Raw genomic sequence first — 19,829 nt, forward strand, 5'->3', positions numbered from 1 at the left:
CTAACAGGCTGGGGGCCGGAGCATTTCCTGGAAGAGGTAATGCTTAAACTGAGATCAGAAGGAAGGACAAGCATCAGCCAAAAGGAGAGCAGAGCTGGGAAACCCGTGGACTAGTAAACTCTCTTTACTGGAGTTGTCAGCACGGTTCCTTAAACTGATGGCCCTGTGGGCAGTGTATAACAAGTCCATCCAGCTCTCTGCAGGCTCGACAGCCCACCAGCGGGCCTCACCTCGCAGTCGTGCAGTTTGGCCACAGAACTGTTTGACAGCAGACTGAGAGCAGCATCTGGGGCTGCCCTGGGGGTGGAGGGTGGAATGTGGCTCCCTGTCTGTACGCATCTGGGAGAAGTTTTTGTCATTTGCTACGATACATTCTGTGCCTTCTTTGAAAAGGTTTGCAAAATCTTTATCTGCTCCTTAGAACACAGGATTTTTAAAGGTCAATCTCTCTCCTGTCTCTTATCACAAGAAACGTGGTTTAGAGAGAGTCTGAACGGCGAACATATTCTATGGCTTTGACGTGAACTCTCCATTCCAACAATGGGAGATGGGCAGAAAAGGGAGGACGGAGAGCTTTGCTCTTAGTTTCCCTTAAATTTCTCCGTCCACGCTGCATCTATCAATTATCTGTATTGCAATCCATGAGGGTTCTTCATGGGACTGACAGTGTCTAAAGAGATGAACACACCTTGAAGTTGCTTAAAGGTCCTTTATCAAAAGGAGTCTGGTTGCTTAAATTCCAGTGGATTTTTGATTTTGGCTTCCTTTTTTAAGGGGCAGGTTCCATTCTCATCCTAGCTTTCCCACTGACCCACTGTGTGACTTCGGGAATATCACTTCAGCTCAGTGAGCCCTGGTTTCCCTGCATGTACATCTCTGCCCTGCAAGTATGTTTAAAGGGCTGGAGATTGTGGACACAGAGGGTCCAGCAGAGGGCCTGGCACTTAGAGATGCTATCTGAATGAGGGCTATTGTTTTCCTTTATGGGCATTTGAATTTTTTTCTTCTAGCAGTGAGGTTGTAACAGTTTGGATTACAAATTTTAACTAAGAGATGAAAAAAGCCAAAATATATTATTATATAGCGAAATACAGTATAGTCACAGAAGAAAGAGAACTGACATTTGCAGGTAATGAACTGAGGCTTAGAGAAACTGAATCACTCACTCAAGATAACAACCGTAAGTGAACACAGAAACCAACATAAAGCTAGACCCAACTTAGCCATACTGTGACTTTTTTTTTTGTCTAAAACATGGCAATAGCATTCTTAACGAAGCTTGAAATTAAAGTTTAATTTGTCAAGGATTGCTTTAAGCCTAGCAAACTGGGAAAGAAGAGAAACCAGAAGTTCTCAGATAACTTGAAGAGGCACGGTTGAGTTTATGATGGAGCTGTGAGCCTGAGGTCTGGGCACACTGAAAAGCTCTCACATGGCTGGACCTCACGGACTATGCAGTTTCTGCCACCTGCCAGCTGTGTGACCCGGGCAAAATATTTCTGCTCACTAAGCCCTAGCTAGCTTCCTCATCAGGAGGAGATAGTCAGGGGATAAGAATACCACATACCTCCCAGTGTTCTTGGGTGGTCATGCAACTGCTTTCCAAACTGTAAAGTGACATACGAGTTACCACTGCCATCCTCTGGTCTGCTCTGTGGTACTGCTGTAGTCTACTTAAATTCGAGTAAGTACTCCCACCACATTTCTAGGAGGAGGGTAAATCATTGGGAGAAGGTGGCCCATAAGATCACACAGAATGGCTCAAGAGTCTTGAGTCCTACTCCAGCCATGTTAACAACCTTCTGTGTGACTTTGATATGTCCACTCTCTGGCCTCCAGATTCCCTGTCTGTAATGGGTACGGAGCTGAAGTGTGTTCTCTGTCTCTTCCTGTCCTGTGACTTGACATTAGCCTCCGCTAATTCCTTCTCCAAGTCCCCGAGTCACATCAGCCAAAAACACTCACTCGGTGAGACGCTAACGTTTTCTCCCTCCACCCTGACTTATGTACTTGGGATGATGCTGTGGCCCACATCATGGCTGAAATAAAGACACTTATTTCATTCTGCCTCCATTAGATTTAGTTGTTTGGATAACAATTTCTTCCAAATGACTGGAGGCTTCCTGAGGGAGAAAGATTGGGACACGTTCATTGGTCTTTATCTCCTCTCTAAAAGGAAAGTGGTGCCTGGCAGACATCAGGAGCCCAAGAAATGTGTGCCCGACAGGACTGAAGATAGCCAAGTGCTAAATCTGGCTCACACTTGTGTTGCCTTGTACAGCCTTCTGTTTCTCCCTCCACTAAAACTGTCCCCTTTTGGCCAAGACCTAGAGTGATAGAGGGGCCAGTGAGGACAGCCTTGCCCCGCCAGCACCTGGGGACAGTCTACCCCCTACCATTGTTTCATCTGTGCCACTTTGCAAAGTGGGCACCCCCTGCCCCTTTCCTTGGGCTCCCCCAAAACTGAGATGATCCTGAAGTAAGATATTCTTGCATTTCACAGTTGAGAACCCAAGGCCAAGCTCCCTCAACAGTCTGGTCTCCCCAGCTAGCTGTCTTCCCAACCATGATGACCCATGGGATGTCGTCCTGGCTGGACTGGAAGCCCCATGGGACAGGGACCACTTCACAGTCCCCATAGGGTACCCACGTACTTGATAGTATCATCTGATATTATGAGTGGATACTCCTTGATCACAGCAACTACCCTACTGCATTGCAGCTGTGTGCTGTTTCTCTCTCCCTCCAGACTGTGACGGGCAGGGACTGGGTCTTATTTGTCTCTGAAGCCCCAGGACCCAGGACCCAATGCAGAGTAGACATTCAGGTAATGTTTGTTGAGTGAGTGAATGAACTCAGGTTACAGTACTATTGTATGGCTTTGCTGAAAAGTGTGTAAAGGCTCGTTCTAGTCTGTAACATGCTTCATAAAGGGAGGAGGTATATTCTCCTACATTTGGGGATTTTCCGATTGTTCTTTTCCAGTTCCTGCTGGTTCATCTCCATAGCAGCTGGAGGAGGCTCCATTCCCCTGGAGTCTGGATCAGCCCCGTTTCCTATGATGAGAAGCTCCTTCTCCCACCAAATCTGTGGGCCTTTGGGCTCCTGTGTGCCCACGCCGCATGTCAACACTGGGGAGGGCTGGCTCCGAAGGATGGTGAACAGGGGCTACGCTGGCATTGCGTTTTGTACGAGGGAATAAATGAACCTTGTTTTATAACCTGTTCTGTGATGCGTGTTACGGGGAGAGGCACCCTCTCCCCACATTTCTCAAGGACACTCAGTTCTTTTGCTGCCTGGACATTCAACAGCTGTTTGAAAGCTTGGGCCAAGACCCTAGATTCTTGAGAAGGGAAAGGCTTCATGGCACGGCTCCTCTCCCCTTCTAATTACCCAAATGTCATTGCTCGTCATGGAACTAAGCCTGCACAGGCAGAGTGAAGGGGGTGCTGAGGCAGTCAGGCAGGTGGCCTGGGCTGCCGCCTCTTTCCCATGAAGAGCAAGTATGACTGAGTTTCATCTTCCCTGAAGACAGGGATACTCGCGCCTCCCCTGCTTCACTCGGGACACTTTCTCTGAAGCGAAAGCCCTTTCCTTTCCAAGAAACACCTGCCTCCTCAAGCACCACCTTCTGGATGAACGTTCTCCTACTCCCACACAACCAGTACAGAACTCTGCGACAGCCCCTGCCACCGCATTAGCACTTATCTTTGGTCTCCCTCCCTCATTCAAGTTCCTGGAGTGTGGGGACAGGACCTATTTGTCTCTGTGCCTGGCCGAGGGCCCGACCCCATAACAGGAACTATGGATATTTTTGAAGCACAAGAATTAATAATGAGCTCCAAAACTCTCAGACTGAATAAGGGACATTTCAGCCCTGTGAGATCTCAGGAGAGTATGGACCCGCTGTCTCTCCCTGGCCACCACGGCCCGACCCCACAAGCTCCTTGTTGATTATTACTTCATGGGGCCCAGGACTGGGTATAGCAGGCCTGACCATCTCCTGGATTCAGGCAGCAGGGAGAAGGAGTGAAAGCTGGCTCAGACGGAGACCGGCCACCTGAAACAGCCCAAGATTGCTGGAGCCAGCTCAAGGCACATGAACCAGAGGAATCACAACAGCATATACTTGGCCTTTTAATCCTTATGGTGCTTTGAGACTGTAGAATCATGCTAAGTAAAAGATCCCCAAACGTTGGGATGCTGAGTTTCTGGCCTGTTGATTTCCTACTCTGTGCAGTGTACTACAAAGCCCCTTAGTATAAATATGAGGGAGCTACATAAACACACTGAGACTAGACCAACTGTTAGGCCATCGCTAGAAAGAAAGGGTTAATTGTTTTGATTTGTTTTTCCATTTCTCTATTTCTTTACTCTCCTATCAACCCCTCGGGATTGGTAGAGTCAGGAAGAATCAACCCATCTTCTAAGTGGGAAAGGAAAGCACATTGTGGTTGTATTTATCCAAGTTTTACACAACAGAAAGATGAAGGCTAATTCTAGGACTAATACAAGGGCTGAAATGGTCCTTATGAGCCAGTGGCCTCATTTTATAAATAAGGACTGTGAGGCCCATAGACAATCGAGTAGCTTGTGTAAGGACACAGAGCATGCCAAAGACAGAATTGAGATTGGAACCTTGATCTCTTCACTCTCAGCTAATAAATGTTCCACAAGACTAGGCCTCCCTTCCTTAAGGTTTTGACTGCCTAGAACTTGAAAAAAATTCAACAGCAAAGATGAATTCTATTATAAACCCACAAGGATAAAAAGTGTGGGGGCAAAGGTGGCCTCCAGAGGGCTTGGTGAGTGTTACCTTCAGAATCAGAAGAGAAGGGAAACTGACCAAAGGTAACTCAAACCCCTCCCCTGGAGAAGCATCCTTTCTCCCGCTTTCTGTGATACCGAATTGGGTGGCCTCTTGTTCACTTCCAACAAAAGTGGTGGGGATCTTGTAACCTTGCCAGGCAACTCATCCTGTAATTGAGTTATTAGGAAATTCCTTCTTCCATATGTCTTCTCTATGTCAGATGGCAACTAGTTTTATTTACATCAGCTAATTTTAATTAATTCAAATGGAACAACTAGTGATATGCTCTCATATCTGAGACCACATGTGTAGTTTTATGCCTACCCTGCAGGCCTCCTTGATGAGACAGCTGGTGTGCTGGTGGCCCGTTAACTCGGTCACACCCACCCTCCACTCTGTGCCCCCCACCGTCCTGGAGATGCCAGAGCCCTACCTCCATCGTTGTCTTTGCTGTCACCACAGGCGGTTTCCATGGACGTATCACAGCCAGCTCCTCTCCAGCCCAGCTGGCAGACACAGTGCCACCCGTTCAGGTCCAGGGTGCACCTGCCGTTGCCATTGCACAAGCCGGGGCAGCCCTCTGCAAGGCAAAAGCACACGGATTCAAGGTCTGGTCACCCACGGCCAACTGGAGCCACACACACTCACACTCTACCTGCCAACTTACAAAGTGCTTTCACATCCATCAACACATCAATGCCTTCAGCACCAGGGGAGGCCTATCACTGGAACTGTCACTTTACCTCGGAGGTCACTGAGACTCAGAGGTGGAAGGCCTTGCTAAGGCTGCCCAGCCAGGAAGTGGCAGGGATAGGTCTGAAACTCACACCTTCTGCGTCCCAAACGCCCTCTTTCAAAAGCAACCAGGACTCTAGAGCAGGAGTCAGCGGATACGGGCTTGTTTGAATCTAACCAGTGTAGCTTTTTGGCTGATCTCTGCTCCTTGTTCACTCTTCTGTGCTTTTCCTGTTCCTGGTGGCTGTTCAGAACAAAGGGGTCATCTCTCTGTTTACTCTACTTGTCCCCTCAGCACTTCTGGGTCTCGCCCTAAAGGGCTGTACTTTTTTTTAGGTCCTGTTATTTGGTCAATTGTATTGGACCTTAGGCTTTTCATTTCTTTCGTCCTGTTTTCTCCTCAGTGGCTGTCTTGGCTTTGAGGTAGAGTCCTTGAGTCTTTTTCTTCCTATCTTATCTCCAGCCAGCCATTCAGAAGAGTCCAGCTGACTGCCACGAGAGAGAAAAACTGGAGCTGTCTATGGTTACCAATGCGGGTTCGGGCAGCCTACCCTTCCCTAATCTTGTTTATCTGTACATCTGTCTGCCTGTCTGCCACTTATTAAGCACCTTCTCTGGGCTAGCACTGGAGGTGCAGAGATGAATAAGACCTAGTTCTTATTCTTGAGGAACGTGTAGCCTATCAAAGGAGACAGATTTGTATAAGCAAAATATTTCACTACTAAGTGCCCTCAGGGAGATGTACAAAATATGGTGGGAGCCAAACACAGGAGTGGCCATCTGTCTGAGAGAGCTGAGGATGATTTAATCAAGGAGGGTCAGGCAGTGTTTAGATGCTGCCTTGGTTCTGCTTTGACTACATCATGAGGTGGGGAGTTATTATTATTCAAGTAGACTTGCCAGTTTTTGCTTATCATGTTTTCAAACTCCTCTCCAACTTCGTGGCTCAGAAATCTATCTCTAAGAATCTGTTTAAGTTACATGGTTGACTCCAGCCTCTATTTTGCCACTTGGTTTTCATTCAGGTTTGCATTTTAACTAAGCTGCCCACCCCTTTTTCAGAGGGGCTAGCTAAAATCACCTTCCCTGGAGTGCCTTCTGTATCTTCTCCCTGCCTCTGCTCAGTCTCAGGGAAGCGTACGGATGTGAAAGCACTCTGCCAACTAGAAAACCTGGTTTATTATCATGAGCAGCAAACTGCTACAAATACGGCTATAAACTGAGTTTTCTATCATGAAATAACTAAAAGCAGACTCATTATTCTTAAATGGGACAAATGTGAATGTGGCTGTCCGGTACAAGACCTAGGCCAAGGCAGGCACTTCCTAAATGGTTGAACAATTAGATTCTAAAACTGTAGTGTTTCAAGGACTTTTGAATAGTTGACTCTTATTACAAAATAATAATAAAAAAAGAACACGTTCATTTATATTTGAGATGTTCAGCACAGCCACCAATCAATCAGTCTGGCTACTGTGTTTTCCATTCCAAGAAGAAACATCTATTGAGTGTGTACACCAAGCCTAGGAGGGATTCTTGTAGAAGTTTTGACGCAGATGTAGCCTATGTGGTCTTTGCACAGAAGTCTACTGGGAAAGGTGGGGAGCTACCAGCATGGCCACCCCAAACGTGATTGAGAAAGCAGTTGTAAAAGCGCAGGGAGCAGTGCTGTGACATGCAGGTGCCACCCTGGCATTCTGACTTAGATCAAGCCAGCCCTCTTGATCTAAACAATTACAGACTCCCTCTTTCTCCAGTTAGTCCCATTTAAAGTTTTGCCCATCCAGCTGGGACTTCTTTTCAATTAAGCCTTATATATATTTGAAATCAGTCTTGGAGGAAGAAGAATCCAAGGGTTAAGAATGGTCATAGGCGGTCTTTTCTTGCTCCAAGATGTAGCCTCTTGTATGATGCAAAGAACATCTCTTATCTAAGAGCACAAGCTTGGGGGCCATATCAAAGTCACTCAATGGCTGTATGACCCAGCCACCTTGTTTAATTTCTTTGCGCCTCAGTCTACTTACAAAATGGGAGGATTTGTTGTTGGAAGGACTAAATAAGATAACGTATGCATGATGCTCAAAGCCTGACATACAGCTTGAACACAGTATCTGACTCTTCAACTTACCTTGACCTTCTCTCTAGTTTGATTAGATGGACTATAATTTCATAAGTTGTACCCATAACTTCAGGTAGGGGTCATAGAAAGACAAAATAGGAAACTGAGTCAGTTATCTAGATCAGAGTCAGCAAGCTTTTTCTGTAAAGATCCAGGTAATAAATATTTTAGCCTTGTGAGTCACATGGTCTTTGTTGCAATTACCCAACTCCGCCATTATAGCTTGAAAGCAGCCACACAATTTATAAAGGAATGGGCATGGCTCTGTTCCAATAAAACCTTATTTACAAAAAACAGGGGATGAGCCAGATTTGGTCTGTGTGCTGCAGTTTTCCACAGCCTGGTTTAGATGCTTCGGGACAATGATATTTGCCATATACTGAGGGTCTACTATGGCTTGTCACTGTGCTAGACATTCTACATATATTATTTCCAAACTAAATAACTTTTTGTTATATTTTTCAAATCCTGATTTTCTAGTGTATTGCCAATTTCACACCATTTGATCCTAAATTTTTCATAAAAACCATGTGTTATAACAGAGTGGGGACTCTGGAACTGGACAGAAGTCAGTTCAAATCCCAGCACCCCCATTTACTTACTATCCATGTGATTACTGGCAAATTATTTAACTCTCTAAGCTGTAGTTTTCTTATCTGTAAAATGGAGCTAATACCTAATCCAAAGAGTTGTTGAGAAGATTAATGGGATATTGTATATCAACTATTTAGCATAGTGGGTAACAGAGGTAGGTATTTAATAAATGATAGCTGCTATTATTAGAATTAGGGTTAACTGTTTTAACATTGTATAACTTCACTCACAAATTCACAAACCAGAAAATAACCCTTTGCCAGTCTAAACTGTGTCAAAGTTTGAGTCAAAAGCTATGGTCCTCCTAAATATGAACCTTGCCAGAGAGAGCTGAGACAAACCAACCCAGTGACGTGGTCATGGGGCGAACATACAGCTCAGCAGGAAAGCAGCAAGATGGGGTCAGGGCCACAAGTCCCAGCCCAAGCCCACTGTGTCATGCTTTCCTGGGACTCTGCCCTTCTCCTTGAGAGCAACTGTCCCAAGCATACTTACATTATTACTTTTGCCATAGTTTAATGTCTTATTCCCTCTGTTAGAATCTGAACTCCATAAAGGTAACTCAGGACCTAATTCATTGCCTTGCACATAGCCAGCACTTAGTATATATTTGCTATGAAACAATGAATGAGACAGGAGACCTAGGGTCTGTACCTCCTGCCTGGCTAACATGTGGGATCTTGGGAAAGTTACTTTCTCTTTTGTTCTCAGTTTCCTCATCTATGACATGGAGGTTTGAACGAGATGATCAGTTAGGTCATCTACAACTACCCAATAGAGAAGGTCAAAACAACTTCAAATTTGATGATTTTGTTCTTAATTTCAACAAACTTAGCACCCAAAGAATGGCAGGCATGTGTTAATTCTGGGCTACACAGAGATGTGATATAGTCTCTGCCCTCAGTAATTTTATATTCTATTTATCTATACCCTACTTTCTTCCAGGACCATTTTAAATGAGTCTTAAAATCTCAAACAATACTTTTCAAAGTGAATTCTGTAAACTACTAGTTCTGTGAGGTCCTCAAAAACTAGCTTCTGTGGTCAAGTAAGTCTGGAAAACAATACAGCTTATATTCTTATTCTAGAGTGTCACACTGAATAGCAATACATTAAAGGCTCTGAGAAATCTCACAATAAAGAGACCCACTTATTTGATTATCAGAACATTTTCCAGTTGGACCTCAGAACTCTCCCCCCACCACACACAACCATTCACAATAATGTGGAATATTTCATTCCACAGAAGCCTCTTTGGGAACCCTGCTCTAGTAAACAACTCTTAGCACACGGTGCCTGGTGCACACATCCTGTGCTGCTCTAAACCTGTGGAGGAGCCCGTGGTCCAGGGAGGGTGAGCTCTACATGTGAAATCATGGGAACGCTCTCTCCACAGTCAGTTTCTTCAAATGGACAAGCTTATGCCCTGAGGGTTTGCCCTGTCCGATCAGCCTCCAGGTTCCAGAAAGACCTGGAGTACCTGTGGCTTGAATGAGGTCTGCTCTCAGGCTGCAGTCTGCTTCTGGAATAGTCACATCCCTATTAGTCAGGAAGAGTAAGTCTCCTCTAGGGTGACTTGCTGCCTTTCTTAAAGCTATACGCCCATCCTTACCCACTGCTAAAGCTCGTTAATTCCACAAACGCTGAAACTCATCAATAATTCAGAGAGCCCAAGTGACATGAACAATCCCCTCTGGAAGGACTCACACCAGGCATTTGCTAGAGCCAAAATAATGTAATTTTAAGGTTTAGAGGAGGGCCAAGCTTTTCAAAAGAAACGATGCCCTTTAAATGACAAGGGACCACTTTATCTTCAACCTTCTGCTTAAGCTTGTGAAGAAGGCTCCCTGGAAACATCAGGTGTGACTAGAAGGCTTTCAGAACCACTGAAGGTATTTATTTCTTACTCAAGTGGTAAAGGAGCTATGCGACACACTTATCATACAATAAATGCCCCATTTCTCAATGTTTCTCTTTCTGGGCTTCTTGTACTTTTTCATCCCTACAGTCATTCCCTAGACAAGGTCACCATTATCTCCTACCTAGATGACAGCTGCAGTCTCCTAATTGGTCTCTTTGTCCCCAAATGTTCCTCCTCAACTCCTTTCCCACAATATGGCCAGACGGATCCTTCCAAATCACAAACGTCACCAAGTCATTATCCTGCTTTAAAAAATCTTCAGAAGCTTCTCACATGTTACAGTCCACAGTCTTGGTCTATGAGTCCCTGCCTAAGTTGTGGTGGTGGTGGTGGTGGGGGGGGCAGTCTCCTTGCTAAGTGGCATGGGACTTCCTCTATCACAACTTTCAACATACTTTGTTGGACAGATTTGTTTTAGTGTCTTCTCTGGTAGGCTGCGGGGAACCCCAGAGCAGAGACCATTTTTGCCGTGTGGTGTCCACACTGTCCAGCACTTAGGAGAAGTTCAGCATGCTCATTGACTGAATACTGTTTCTTCAGTGTCTACCAATGCAACCAGAAAGCAAAACACAAGAGCCAGCTTCTCTCTGAACTGCAAAATAGTACTCTGAAAAGACCTGAGCTTGCATTGCATAGACCTCTGAATTCTTTCTGAGGGATTATAAGTACTCATTATACCACAAAGCCAGCCGGATGGGGGCTTGGTCCAGACCTAGAATTTGGCAAGAAACATTTGTCTTTTAAAGGAAGTTATAATTCATGGGCCTAATCCAACTAAAGATTTGGTGATATTTTCTGAACTAAAATCAGAACATGTGATTTGAGAGAGAATATGGGTCACTTCCTGGGGAGAGTGCCAGCTTGGAAGACGTGGTTTGGAGGAAAAATACTGGAAATTAATGGGACATTCTTGACCTACAGTGACAGAGGAAGGGATATGGGAAATAGGGATTAGGTCAGGAAACACAAATTCCTGGTTCTCCTGCTTACTACAAGCGTGGCCGCTCAACACCCTTAACTTTAATTTCCTTTTCCGGTCAAATGAGTATAATGATATCTGTTCCCTTAAAAAATTCACAGGATTCACTTAAGACTCATGGATAAGAAAAAACTACACATAGTAGGAAAAAATCCACCAAATGGTTGGTAACCTTATTAAATTTAATCCAACCTGAGGATTCCTCTGATAATTATTATGTGTGAAACGCCTATTTTAAAGAGGCTCAGAGGTGCTACTCTTTCTCGCTGAAATAATTTGATTCTTGGTTGAAGGCCAGTATGTAAAATGCGCTTCTCAACACCAGGCATCCATTGGATGGGCCCTAGTGCCACCTTTGCTGTATCTGGCAAAGATATCCCAGTTGAAAAGCATGTAGTCATTTATGTTTCCCTAAAGCCCTTGCTACCAATTTTTAAACAGCAGTTGCTCTCTCTTATTAAAAGCCAATTTTACCTTTTTCTTTACAATTTCAAAAATTAGTTTGGCTAATGAAGTCCTTCTCCAAATGAAGGGGGAAACTAATAATTTGATGATAAAATAGCCCGGCCAACACTACTGTGCATCACTCCTGCCCGTGTACTGAGCACTTTACATCCATTACTTAACTCGGTCCTCACGCCAGCCCTACAAAGCAGGCCCCGTCATCACCCTCATTTTATAAAGACTCTGAAGGGAAGGGAGGTTAAGAAACGTGCCCAAGGTCACCCAGTTCATTAAGTGTTGAAGTTTGGATTCCAACTCAGGCTGTCTGACTCCAGAGTATGTGTCCTTAACTGCTGAGCACATCCTTGGTGCCGGGTGCTGTGTGAGGGCTAGAGACAACAAGAGGGCTATGGCGTGGAGTTTCTCCTCCAGAAGCCTGGAGTCTTTTAGGAGCACACACATCTGATCTTATATTCTTATTCTCTCTTTTTTTTTAAGACTAAAAATTTAAAAAAAATTTGGGGCTGAGGGGGAAGGTCATTAGGTCTATTATTATTAGCAGTAGTAGTAATAATTATAATTTTTAATGCAAGTACTGAGGATTGAACCCAGGACCTCGTGCATGCTAAACATGCACTCCTGAGACTTATTCTTAGAGCAATGAGGCCCCTTTGGAAATTTAGGGACCATCTACTTAATGTAAATGCTTAAAATGTAAGGAATTACTTTGCCTGGAGGGAACACTCTTAATGAAGATAAAACTTACCAAAGTCAGGCCTTCTCTGAAAAGGAAAAAAAAAATCCAAACGACGGACCATTTAATCCCTGAGGTCAGGGGTCTGTTTTCCCCCATTTCTCCAGAGCCTGGCAGTGTCTCATACACAGTTTAGTACTAGCGGCTGTGCCCCACGGGATTGTCGGGTGAATGAACACCACAGAAATAGAATGTAGTTCTTAAGAGGTCTTAGCTGGCCCTGGGGTCTCTTCTTGTCTCAGGCCACCCACCCTGGTTCCCAGCATCTGAATTCTGAGGGACCAGGGGCCATAAGGAGTGGGCAGGGTGACACGAGATGGGATAGGAAGGGTGATGGGGTGCATGTGCGTCAGGAGGGAAGCACAACAGCATGATGGTAATGTCACAAAAGATTGAGCGCTTTGGGGGGAAGAATGACACTCTAGGTATATCAACCACCTTGTGACCAAAACCCCGTCCCCTGGGCAGTGGACGCTGTGACAAAGCCGGGGATGTGGCAGCACTGAGACACCATGCTTATGGGGTATATATACATTTCTAGATACACACTTCTTCCATTTTGCTCATACACAAACACACACACAAAGACAATAGGAAAATAGAAGAAGGAAGACCATACCTTTAACTACCCTATCCAGATAGTGCGCTTGGGAAATAAAAGACAGGACATTTAAGGTAGGCTCAAGAAAGTGCAGTACTGCCTGTCACAGGACCATGCCAGGAGTTAAGGAGACAAAGGGGGCTGCACCCCACATTTGGGACAGACCTGCCAGGGTGGGTAAAATAAAATGAAAGACAAGACAACACAAGAGAGAAGGAGGGCGAGCAAGCACATTCTCTGGGAAGGACGGAAAGGAACGTCAACTCGTTCTGCGATCCAGGCATTTGGAAATGTGATCATATGAACAAGAAGACACATGGATAAGGAAAGCAAGAGAAAAAGCAGGGTGGAAGCTACAAAAGTGGCCATACTCCTGCTCCATCAGATTTATGGAAAGTTAGAATTTGCCCCTTTGTCTACCCAGAGCAGCATCCAACTTCCCGCCAGGGAAAGCAGCGGGACAAGGGCCAGTGCACTCTGTCTGGGCAAAGGTGCCCCCAGGAGGCTGGAATTTGGAAATAGGCAAAAGGTGAATCATCTTTGATAAGAACTAGGGAAGTGGGTTGAGTCTTTGGTCAAATATCCGCTAGGTTATCTGTTTGCCATTCTTGAATTTTCCGTGGACTTGAATGCAGAATGTCTGGTGTTCTAAGTGAGATGCATCTCTCCTTTGTGCATCTTACAAAGATTGTGAGGTGCAGGGCAATGGGTATCACTGTGAAAGACAAGAAAAAGGAAGGAAAACCTGATCACTTCTCAACGCTTATGAACTCAAAAGGTAGAATGAGATACACTTGGCTTTCCAATGGAGGGGTCACATCTAAGCACTGAATTATCTGGTGACCTAAGATTTCGCTTCTTTGTGAGGGTGGGTGTCAAATGTTGCTCTGAAATAGACCTGCTGTGCGTACACACGGGTGCCTGGCTGTGTGTTTAAAGCAGGGCAGGCCTCTTCATTCCCAGCACGAATCAGTAGCACCCTTTCGCCTTCCTGTCAGTCTGGGGTCACAGCCATTCAGAGGGGTTCCCTTTCATCTCCTTCTTTACAGCTTCCCAACACGTGCTCCCACAGAGGCCAGAGAGATGGCAGTCGCCTGAAGGGTTGATGCTTTCAGCCGGGTTGGCCCCCCCCTCAGCTGGATTTCACATGTGAATCAGAAGTCCATAAAGAGAGGACTGGACTGCAATGGTGAGGCCTTATCTGGAAGCCCTCGGGTTCTATAAACCGTAAGAACATTCTTACTCTCTTCATAAAAATTATAAATTTTATGTTTTCAATCCTCCGGATAGGACAAATGCTGTTGCTGTTCATCAATATATATTTGCCTCAAAAGACTGGTGGATGAGAGGCTATGTTCTTAGTTCAGGCATCCATGTGGTCTGTGCTTCAAGATGAAATATGCTCCTGGAGGCTGCATAGCCACGTGGAAAATTGGGAAGAGGAGATTTTAAGTGGGTCTGCATGCTTCTCCTTCATTTTTATAGATGGCTTGGAGTCCATGGGATTACAGGGTATAAGAAGGGAGAGTGAAGGGGAGTGGTGTATAAAGGAGGAGTAAATAAACAAAGCTGTGGAATGACAGACAATGAAAAACAGGGTCAGCCCACATGAAAAACAGCCTAGGAGACATCTTTGGCTAAGGCGAAGACTTTCTTGATTCTTGGTTTGTCTGACACTTTCTTCTCAGTCAACCTCATTCATTCATCAAACTTTGTAAAGTGATCTAAAATTTCTTCAGACATCATCTCCCAGGAGATGCCATCAGAGAGTGATAACACACAGGATCTCCTGGCTCAGCTGGTGTTCTTAGCTTCCAGATCTGCAGAGTTTTGTGGAGGGTCGTAATCATATATTCTTGTAATAACTCTGAGCCCAGCTACAGAAGAGATGGAGTGAGCCTAGATTTCTCTCACAAGGTTGGCAAGGATGACTAGGCTGGATGACACACCATCACTGTGATTCAAATGGCCATTCCACCGTGCAGCATCCACTGTGAGGGAGTTCTCTGACCAGAAGGACATCGTCTCTAAACTTAATGGTGATATCATGGCTCTGGTGAAGAGTAAAGGTTATATCCACTTTTTGGGTTAATGTCCCCAAGCCCAGTGGTTGACCTCAGAGAGCTTTCTCTCTCTCTTCTAATGTCATTTCATTTACAAGAATTATTTAGTAATTAGGATCTCTATTAAATGTAGATATGTTTTTAATACCTTTAAAAATGCTGACTAATTTCTCAGACTATAGGCAGGAATGGCCGCCAGTGGAAGTGACTGAGGCAGACCCAGGTTGCAATCAATGTTGTGGGTTTCAGGAGACAAGAGTGGACTCCACAAATCAAGGGATTCCTTCCCTACACAGTGACCTCAAGCCACACTGAATCCAAGAGCTGGTAACAACCAATCAATACCAAGTCCAAGAGTTCTCTGGGACTGGAATGGAGCTTCCTTGTCTCTGACTATTGAAAATGAAAAGTGATACCTATGTCTTTGAAATCCAAAGCCATTTATTCATAAAAGGCATATGCAGAAGTGAATACCATTGTCACTTTCACTGTTTGAAAATCTTGGCACACATGCCCTTGAGTACAGTGATTTGAAAATTTTCCATGATTTTAAAGAGTTAACTTTAAGAAAAGATGATGTGAGTCCCTAAGTTTGCATTAAGGAGGGTGCATTCAGGACTTCCCCAAATTCCTTCACCTTTCTACTCAGACTTCAGGATGAAGACGATGGCAGTAGAGTCACCTTTCCTCTTGGGCCATGCTTATTTTTTCAACATTGCATATATGTTTCTCGTGCTTCTTCTATATCCCTGTCACTCTGCAACAGAGTGGAGATAGTGGAGGCACACAGCTATTTCTAAGACAAGTTCTGAACTTCTGGCACAAGATTAGCCTGTGAGGTATCAGATCTCTTTAGCACTTCTATGATCTCCAATATGGAAGCTTCTTTCCTTCACTTGCCTGTACCAACAGAAGTTTCCAGAAGTTTCTCCCAAGAAGCTTCAGGGGCCCCCTATCAAAGGTTGTGAAGAACATGGTGAAAAGCTTTTTCCTTCTTATTCTCCAGAAGCCTTAGTTGACACTAGGAGCTGCATCATTGGTACAGGTTAGGCCAGATGAAACAAGGGTCATTATAGCAGGTGATGCTTGAGGTGGCTACAGTCATCTGAACTTCTTGTAGATGGATGACAAATCATCCAAGAGATGTTCCTGTTAAGTTCTTGGATGCATTAATGCTATTCTCTCTTTGGATGAAGTATCAACGAGTAGTAGGTGGCCAATGACGCCCACCCTGAGAGGACTCATGGAGCCTTCAGTTCCCCACTCCTACCATGTATGGGCTGAAATCTCCCAGAACCATCAACTAATCAAGCTCTTGCTCTGATAACTTGGGGTAGACCCCTGTCCATATTCTTTCTTCTCATCAGCATTTGTCCTGCAGCTCCCGGGTCCTGAGGTGAGAGAATGCCTTTGGAGGAGAGACAAGCACTGGGCTAGCCTATCTCCCAGGCACTGATACCTGTGAATGCCTGTGAGCTCTTGGTTAAGGACGGTCTGATTACAAAAAAGAAACCCAAGAGCTACCAATCAAAAGTGGATAAAGAACTCCTGAAGACTGTGTGGCCTTTCTTTATAATGTCTCTGTATTGTGAAGTCTGGCTTTGCTCACTCCAGTAATTGCATCCTCAGAGTATTATTTTGATCTTTACTCCCAGAGGAGGATTTGTTTAAGAATCAAGATTTATATGATTGGACAGCTCTCCTGAAGCCTAGTAAATAATTCCGTATATCTGGCATGTTGAACAATCACAGCTTTGGGGTCAAGGTTGGAATTTACAAATGTAATCAGAAGCTGGCATTTCCCACATGTGTTTTGGGACTTTATAGACAAGGGGCACTGAATTGAATAAAGTAACTATTGTAGAAGTGATCCAAAATGTTGGTAAGTGTTTTCAAAGAAACAGGAAAAAATTAAACACATTCTTAAATTTAGCTATGATTTTCAGCATTCTCTAAAGAAATTGGAGGTCAAGCCCCAGACTTAAGAGACTCATAAAATTCCTGGAAAAGACATCCAAAAATGTGTTTCTGATGACTCTGTGTTGACCATATACTTAAGAAAGGGATCCAAATCAATCCGTCTTAGTTCAACTTCTGGACTAGGGAGACTGGGTTCCACATTCGCAAATGGTGTATTAGTAATGAGTGACAGTGAAAACGAAAAAAATCTTTTTCTTTGTGGGATGGTTTTAGGAGCAGGTGATGGGTGTGCAGTCTGTGTGCAGTTGAGGAGGGGCTGGAATTCCACTACCCCTGCAAGCCTCCTCTAGCCACCCCACCCTGTGATTCCCAGAGGAAGAAACTGAAGCCCCCAGTGACCATGTGGTCTGCCCACAGTGCTTTCATCAAGACCGTCCTTGAAGATGCAGCGAGACAGATAATTCCCTAACATAAGGAATTAAGATTCAGCATGAAATATTCTTGCTTTTTGACAAAAATACTGTCATTAAAGAGGATGATATTGCCAAATTTCCTTCTGTTCTAAAACCAACCTGTTTTGAGAAAAATCAAGTAGCTTTCATAAAAGTAAAGGTGGACCTAAGCTTCCAAAAGGAGATTTAAGTCCTATAATTTGCTCTAGGAAATGTCACTGGGGTAAGAAGCTTCTTATGCTGGGGACTTGACCATAAGGAGCCCACACTTGTCTTTCTCTTTTATGCCAGCTGTTGGGTAATCAAGTCATTCTTTCCTGCTTATTGAAGGCAGCAGTGTGCAAAGAAACAGGCCCTCCTGTCTTTGCCTTCTACTGCATGGAGGTCCCTGAATCACTGTCCTGGACTCTGGCCTTTTCTCTGTTAGGGGACATAAACTCACCACAGCATACAAATTAGCTGCTTTATAATGACCTATTGAGTAAAAATGAAATCTGATAACAAGAGAAAATTAAACACTTCGAATTTCTAGCTTTTTACACCAGCAGCTTTTGCTTTTCCTAAATGCTCCTCACCAGGAGTGAAGTTCCCTGGGAACCTAAAAAAGTGCTTCTTGCTACCAGCAAAGATCAAAAAGGGGTTTCTCCTTCTCAATTCTATTCCAAAAAGAAAAAGAAGGCACACCATTGTTTCCCTCATTGGCAACCCACACCCTTCCCCTTGCATCTAACAAGGTTACTGGAGTGTTCCTTCAGCACTAGGGTGTGGGGTTTCCATTGAGGATGCAGCTGGCCACAGGCAGAGACGCACAGAGAGCAAGATGCCATGCGGGGAAATTAGATGGGGACAAAGGAAATGTTCACCACACAATGAAAGGTAATAGGATTCCCAGCCAACGTCCTTTCATCTGAGCCACTATGACTAGCCCATTACTTCTCCAATGCCCTGTGACATTTCTCTGGTATTTATGACTGTCAACCTCCCTCTTGAATCGTGCACATTTACCTTGATGTATTTCTTATCTGGAGGGGAAAAAGCATCTGCAATCCCAAGGAGAAATTTGCTCTTAAAAAGTGACAATGGGGTATGCAGGGGACGTGGGAGGGGATGGTCTGACTTCCTGACATCAAAACAGAGGGTTGCTCTGCAAGCTAGGCTGATGAACATCCACGAGACATGAGATGGAGCACAGTCTTCCCACAAGCCCTGTCATGAGTTGCCAGTGCCTGGACGCAGGGAGAATTTCCCTAAGTCCCTTGTCATTTGACTCAGATGAGATGCTTGGACATCCATAAACTTTTTGGAACTCAGTAAGCTGAGGACACTGTAAGCAAGTGAGAGAAGACAGAATGCACTCTCTCTGGGCTCTGATTTTGGTTTTAATAGGGATGGTCCCGCTTCTGGGCAGGGAGGCTAGAAGGTCAGCCTGTCCTCAGTCACATGGAAAAGTGAAGGTGATGGGAGAGGAGAGTGTAAAGGATCGGGTCTCTCGGGTGACTAGGGCCACTTCTCTTTAACTGCCCAGGACAGCTGTGAGATAGGATGACACTGACATCAAGAGGCCACCCAGAGGCGCACAGTGAGACAGTGTGGCACACTCTGCTATGGAAAGGCAGGGCGGGCTGCCACCAGCCATGGAGCAGCTTCCCTAAGATTGTGGCTGGGCAAACTAGCTGTGGAACTCAAGCGTGACTGTGATAAAAAGGCACAGCCTCTGGGAAGGATAAGAGCCAGATGTCTCCACAGAAAACCTGGGCTTTGTACTGTAAGGACCACAGAGCAATCAGCTGGTGAGGAGCCCCTGCACCAAGACTCAGAAAGCAAGCCTCTGTTTTACTTCTTACAAGTCAAGTGACCTCAGGCCTCAGGTCCCTGAAAAGGAGGGGATGATACCTATGGGAGTACAAATAATGCAGTTAAAGCCCTTAGCACAGTGCTTGCCATACTGTACTCAAAACTCAGAAGCCATTATGACTAATATTAATAGGTGTAAGGTACTCCACAGCCATTTTTAAACAGAGTGATGTTGTGGGGGCAGAGATAATGAATATAAACTAATTTCATGCTATAAAACAAAAGGAATGAGGCCTAAAAAACCATGCAATAAGAGGTAGCTCCATTTGCTCAAAAGTCCTTTGTTCGTCATAATCTTTGGGGCTTGTCTCCCAATTTCTATAAGATTTTCAGAGCTGGAGAAGCACCCAGAATACTGCCTTCTAAAGCCATGTGCTCACCATCTGATCACAGACCCTTCCTTTTAAAAAAAAAAAAAAAAATGGGAGGGGAAGTTAAAACACACATACACAAACCAGTGGATTCCATAAAGACCCGTTTGGTGAGTGTTCATTCCAGGATAATAAACCAAGCCAACGTCTGGCTGTGTTTAAAATCAACAAAACCAGCAGGAAAGGCAAAAAGAAGGGAATGGAGTGATCAG

The 19,829-nt window shown here is 44.7% G+C and overlaps 1 protein-coding gene across 2 annotated transcripts in view; it reads right to left on the bottom strand.

Moving 5' to 3' along the window:
- Window positions 1–19,829, bottom strand: part of TENM4 (teneurin transmembrane protein 4) — a 2,614,938-nt gene that overhangs the window by 96,298 nt on the left and 2,498,811 nt on the right. For both annotated transcript variants that reach the window (XM_064492755.1, XM_031460439.2), the window contains 2 exons: window positions 12,976–13,002; window positions 5,244–5,390 (listed from right to left, as the gene is read on the bottom strand). In XM_064492755.1, coding sequence (XP_064348825.1) covers window positions 5,244–5,390; window positions 12,976–13,002 — 174 coding nt within the window. The remainder of the gene's footprint in view (window positions 1–5,243; window positions 5,391–12,975; window positions 13,003–19,829) is intronic.

This window comes from Camelus dromedarius, chromosome 12, assembly GCF_036321535.1.
Source record: "Camelus dromedarius isolate mCamDro1 chromosome 12, mCamDro1.pat, whole genome shotgun sequence".
NCBI lineage: Eukaryota > Metazoa > Chordata > Mammalia > Artiodactyla > Camelidae > Camelus > Camelus dromedarius.